At 43.6% G+C, this 6,000-nt stretch overlaps 1 protein-coding gene across 1 annotated transcript in view; it reads right to left on the bottom strand.

The window, feature by feature from the left end:
- Positions 1–6,000, bottom strand: part of LOC138852815 (putative neural-cadherin 2) — an 82,788-nt gene that overhangs the window by 35,481 nt on the left and 41,307 nt on the right. The window contains exons 5-6 of the mRNA XM_070085831.1: positions 1,027–1,195; positions 215–496 (exon numbers count right to left, since the gene is read on the bottom strand). Of these exons, the coding sequence (XP_069941932.1) occupies positions 215–496; positions 1,027–1,195 (451 nt within the window). The remainder of the gene's footprint in view (positions 1–214; positions 497–1,026; positions 1,196–6,000) is intronic.

The raw sequence follows: 6,000 nt of genomic DNA, 5'->3' as shown, positions 1-6,000 counted from the left end.
CATTACTGGATCATGAAGACTGTGTCCTCAGAGAGTCCGTTAGTAAGAGTATGTGAATATGTTTACTCTTATGGGTCAATATTTTTTGAGAAACGGCCGATCTGTTTAAAATACACGTTTTTTTAGTTTTAATTTGTCTTAAGATAAAATGTAGTTTTCTGAGATAATAAAGAAAACCAAGTTGTCTTTTTGGAAAACCTGAGTTGGTACTCACATGTTGAAGATGAAGCCCCAGCAGACCATGTAGTTTGACCGGGTTCATGAACCCTCCTGTCCTGAGCCTCACGCTCAGCCACACACACACGAAGGGCGATGGGCTCAGGAGGGTGTCGGAGGCCACTTTAGCATGAGGGAGAGCAGACCTAATCGGAGTGCCGAAAAGGTAAGTATCCCGGGGCGGAAGGCCATACACACTGACCACTTCAACTGTCTCAGCTGAGTCACCCACCACATACATCACTGCTTCAGTCAGGGTGCTTAACCCTCCTACATTGCCCTGCAGGGTAACAGATCACTGAGCATAGTTATGTTGTTTAGACCATTAGCATTACATAAAAATGCATGTAAACAAATACTATTCCTTCTCTGTTAGTTTTATTGATCTGTTTAGCATTATGTAAATATAAAGTACGTAATAAATCAGATCTTTAAGGTTTTCAAGAAGAATGTAGAAAACAGATAATGTTTAATGTGTTACTGGTAAAACGTTATCACTATCCCAATCTGCTAATTCTGCTAATAATGCACATAAATACATGTTTCGTGTATATGAAAGAGGGTGATGGTTCTTTTTTTAAACAATGAGGAATAATTATAATATAAATCTTTGAAACAATATCAATCAAGTTATAAGCGTTCCATAAGGGACACTTAAATTTCCTTGAGGTCTCTTCAGTATCACGATGTATATTAAATGCCTTTACCTAGTACGAGCAACTATTATCAGTATCCGAAAATGTATATACAGAAGAAGAAAACGATAACTAAATCCAACATAAAAAAATCAGGGGAGTGTGTCAATATTACCGTGGGCGTCCATCCTGTAGTGAGGGCGGCAGGCGTGGTGGGCGTGAGTGTGAGAGGGACAGCGTGAGAAAGGGCCTCAAGGGACAAGTACCTCACACTCACCACCACCTTTGCAGCTACGTCCTTCTGGCCCCACACTCTGTCTGACACACTGAAGTGCAGCTCGTACCTGGCGTCGCCCCGGGAGGAAAGTGAGAGTTATATCAGGTTTCTAGTGGCGCAGGGAGAGTCAAGGAGATAGAAGAGAACACGACACAATGACAAGGGTTCAAAAAAACCTAAGGGTATATAGTACGTCGAGAGACATGCATCGCTTAGTATATACAGAGTGATTATTTGTTCTTTGCTTTGGAGGGATTAACGTATCTTGTGGTCCGGTGGCCTGGTGGCTAAAGCTCCCGCTTCACACACGGAGGGCCCGGGTTCGATTCCCGGCGGGTGGAAACATTTCGACACGTTTCCTTACACCTGTTGTCCTGTTCACCTAGCAGCAAATAGGTACCTGGGTGTTAGTCGACTGGTGTGGGTAGCATCCTGGGGGACAAGATTAAGGACCCCAATGGAAATAAGTTAGACAGTCCTCGATGACGCACTGACTTTCTTGGGTTATCCTGGGTGGCTAACCCTCCGGGGTTAAAAATCCGAACGAAATCTCTCTTATAGGTCTTTTGGGTTGTCCCGTGACTCAGTTGGCAATGCACTCAACTCACATTCTCAAGGCTCGTGGTTCGATCCCCAGCACGGGCAAAAACGTTGAGCGTGTTTCCTTTTACCTGCTGCTTCTGTTCACCTAGCATTAAGTAGGTACCTTGGTGTTAGTCTACTGCTGCGGGTGGCATCCTAGAGGGGTGGTAGTATGCCTCAGGTAGTAATGCGATGTGAAATGAGCTGAGTTAGGTTAAGAACTTTTAGCCTGTTAGATGATATAAACAGTAAAGCTGAAAATATTTCAGAGAACATATATTAGACACTTACATTACTCTTCGTTAGTACCATGTGTGGCAAGGTCACACACACAACTCCTGACTTACCGAAATCGTGTCTGAGAGGTAATAAGGTCACACTGAAGGCTCCTGACTGGGAGGTGACAAGGTGGTCACACCCACACCGTGGGTGTAACCACCTTCTATCAACTCTTAGTATATTACCTCTTATAAAACTTAAGCTAAGTTACAGTTAAACGTAGAGTAATTTAGGTATCTAAGATTACTTTCATCTCAACCAACATAAATTGACTTGTACCAGCATACCATACCACGGGTGGAGTTTGAACCCGCGATCATGCATGAGCGGGGCCCACGCTAGTTAGTCTTGAATAATCATGTGTGTGAAGAGAGTATAGGCGGACAAACTCGGCTCAGTCACATCTACTGCCATTATATATCAGTTTAGTTAAAGAGGGCGACTCACCTTATGCTAGACTAGTACCTGGAGGTTACCTGGAGGTTATTCCGCGGATCAACGTCCCCGCGGCCCGGTCCATGACCAGGCCTCCCGATGGATCAGGGCCTGATCAACTAGGCTGTTACTGCTGGCCGCACGCAGTCCAACGTACGAGCCACAGCCCGGCTGATCCGGCACTGACTTTAGGTATCTGTCCAGCTCTCTCTTGAAGGCAGTCAGGGGTTTATTGGCAATTCCCCTAATGCTTGATGGGAGGCTGTTGAACAGTCTTGGGCCCCGGACACTTATGGCGTTTTCCCTTAGTGTACCAATGGCGCCCTTTTTATTGGGGGCATTTTGCATCGCCTGCCCAGTCTTTTACTTTCGTAGGGAGTGATTTCTGTGTGCAGATTTGGAACCATTCCTTCCAAGATTTTCCAAGTGTAGATTATGATATATCTCTCCCTCCTGCGTTCCCAGTAGTTAAGGTGCTTGACAGAACTTATACGTGCAGTAAAGGATCTCTGTACACTCTCTAGATCTGTAATTTCACCTGCTTTGAATGGAGATGTTAATGTACAGCAGTATTCCAGCCTAGAGAGAACAAGTGATTTGAAAAGGATCATCATTGGCTTGGCATCTCTCGTTTTGAACGTTCTCATTATCCATCCTATCATTTTCTTTGCACTTGTGATCGTGGCACTGTTGTGATCCTTGAAAGTGAGATCCTCAGACATTACTACTCCCAGGTCCCTTACATTATTTTTCCACTCTATTATAAGGCCAGAGTCTGTAGTATACTCTGTTCTAGTTATTATCTCCTCCAGTTTTCCGTAACGGAGTAGATGGAATTTGTCCTCATTGAACATCATATTGTTTACCGTTGCCCACTGGAAAACTTTGTTTATATCTTCTTGGAGGTTAACCGCGTCCTCAGCAGATGACAGCCTCATGCAGATCCTAGTATCATCTGCAAAGGATGATACAGTGCTGTGATGTATATCTCTGTCTATGTCTGATATGAGGATGAGGAATAAGATGGGGGGCGAGTACTGTGCCTTGTGGAACAGAGCTCTTCACTATGGCAGCCTCCGATTTAACTCTGTTGACCACTACTCTTTGTGTTCGATTTGTTAGGAAGTTGAAGATCCATCTCCCCTCTTTCCCAGTTATTCCTTTAGCACGTATTTTATGGGCTATTACGCCATGATCGCATTTGTCAAATGCTTTTGCAAAGTCTGTGTATATTACATCTGCATTCTGATTTTCTTCCAGTGCATCCAAGGCCATATCATAGTGATCCAGTAGTTGTGAGAGGCAGGAGCGACCTGCCCTGAACCCATGTTGCCTTGGATTGTGCATTTTTTGGGAATCCAGGTGATTTGCAATCCTGCTTCTTAGCACTCTTTCAAAGATTTTTATGATGTGGGACGTCAGAGCTATTGGTCTATAGTTCTTAGCTAATGCTTTGCTGCCACCTTTATGGAGTGGGTCTATTTCCATCGTTTTAAGTGACTGTGGAATTTCATTAATGTCCAAGCTCCTCCTCCATAGTGTACTTAGGGCACGCGAGAGGGGTTTCTTGCAGTTCTTAATGAAAACAGAGTTCCACAAGTCTGGGCCCGGGGCTGAGTGCATGGGCATGTTGTCAATGGCTTTTTCGAAATCTATCGGAGTTAGGGTAATGTCGGAAATCTGGCATACATTTATGGAGTTTTGAGGCTCATTCATGAAGAAGTCATTTGGGTCGTCGATCCTCAGACCGATCAGTGGTTCACTAAACACAGAGTCGTACTGGGATTTCAATATTTCACTCATTTCCTTGTTGTCATCTGTGTAAGTCCTATCCTGTCTGAGTAAGGGCCCGATACTAGATGTGGTATTTGTCTTGTTTTTGGCTTATGAAAAGAAATATTTTGAATTTCTTTCAGTTTCACTAATAACTTTAAGCTCCTCCTGTTTCTCCTGGTTCCTGTAAGAGTCATTTAACTTAAGTTCGATAGTTTCCACTTCCCTGGTCAGCACCTCCTTTCGTGTATCAGATATTCTAACACTCCTGAGGAGCTCAGTGACTCTTCATCATCTTCTGTAGAGGGAGCGTTTTTCTCTCTCCAGTTTACTTCTGCTCTTCTTCTTTCTTAGGGGAATATGCCTAGAACATGCTTCAGCTGCCAGGAAGTTGATCCTTTCAAGGCACTGGTTTGAATCCATGCCATTTAAGATATCTTCCCAACATGTTTCGCTTAGGACATGGTTGTTGAAGTTGTATTTTGTGAAGACACCTTCACAGGTAAATGCATTCTGCTGACCAGAACCCCTATGCATGTACATCTGGACTTCGATTAGGTTGTGATCAGAATTAGTTGTTTTTGATATTCTTATGTCTCTTATCAGATCCTCATTATTTGTGAAGATAAGGTCAAGTGTGTTTTCTAGTCTTGTTGGCTCCACTATCTGCTGGCTTAAGGTGTGTTTTTTGCAGAGACTTAGTAGCTCATGCGTGTGTGGCCTTTCATCTGTGCTACCTCCGGGGATTGTTTCAGCTATAACATTATTTGCTACATTCTTCCATTTTGTATGCCTTAGGTTGAAATCACCAAGCAGTAAGATGTTTGGGGATGGAGCTGGAAGGTTTTCCAGACAGTAATCAATTTTCAGTAGCTGTTCCTTGAACTGTTGTGAGGTTGCATCTGGTGGCTTATATACAACCACAATTACTAGGTTTTGGTTCTCGATCTTTATTGATAGAACTTCAACTACCTCATTTGTGGTGCTCAGCAACTCCCTGCAGATGAGGGACTCTTTGACATAAAAGCCAAACCTCCCTTGTTGCCTGTTCATTCTGTGGCATCTAAAAAGGTTGTAACCCCTTATCCATATTTCACTGTCAAAGTGATCTTTTGTGTGAGTCTCTGTGAAGGCTACAAACATTGCATTAGACTCCTCTAGAAGTCCACTGATAAAAGGTATTTTGTTGGTTGTGGATGGCTTAAGGCCCTGTATATTAGCAAATATGAACAAGGTTGTATTCTGTGTTTGTTGGGGGGATTTTGTTATTGGCATCAGTAGTTGTAATTCTGGAGGGCCATGGGTGGTCACTGGCTGCGCCTCCAGTCCAACAAGGCTCCAAGGTGGTGGACTATTTTTGTTATTTCCTTCCATTTTCTTTTTCCGTTTCCTGCCACTAAAAAATCACCTGGAGTTGGGTTGTCGTAGCTACTATTGTTTGTCTTATGGGGTCTGTGCCTCCTGGTCCCTTTTAGATGGTATGCAGGGCAGTCGATGTTGTAACACTGCTTCTGGAGTACCGAGGAGTGACACATTTTTGGGTGAAAGAAAGTACAGGAAGAATAACGACACAATCCTTTAGACAGGAGGTCGCTACATTTTTGGGGATGCTCAAAGTTGCACGTCCTATTTTTTTCCTGATATTCCATGCTTACAGATGCCCCAAGCATAATATTTGTACAAATTCACCTTTGGCTGAGAACTGTTGGGAGGTGTGTTGCCAATTTCTGCAGGTTCTGGGACTGCACTATAATCCTCAGTATCCAAGCCAGGGCCACCCCATCCTGGATTCCATCTACTTTC

This window comes from Cherax quadricarinatus, chromosome 1 (assembly GCF_038502225.1).
Source record: "Cherax quadricarinatus isolate ZL_2023a chromosome 1, ASM3850222v1, whole genome shotgun sequence".
NCBI classification, from domain to species: domain Eukaryota; kingdom Metazoa; phylum Arthropoda; class Malacostraca; order Decapoda; family Parastacidae; genus Cherax; species Cherax quadricarinatus.
Note: the sequence above shows the minus strand (reverse complement) of the source record. Positions and strands in the feature narration are given on the sequence as shown.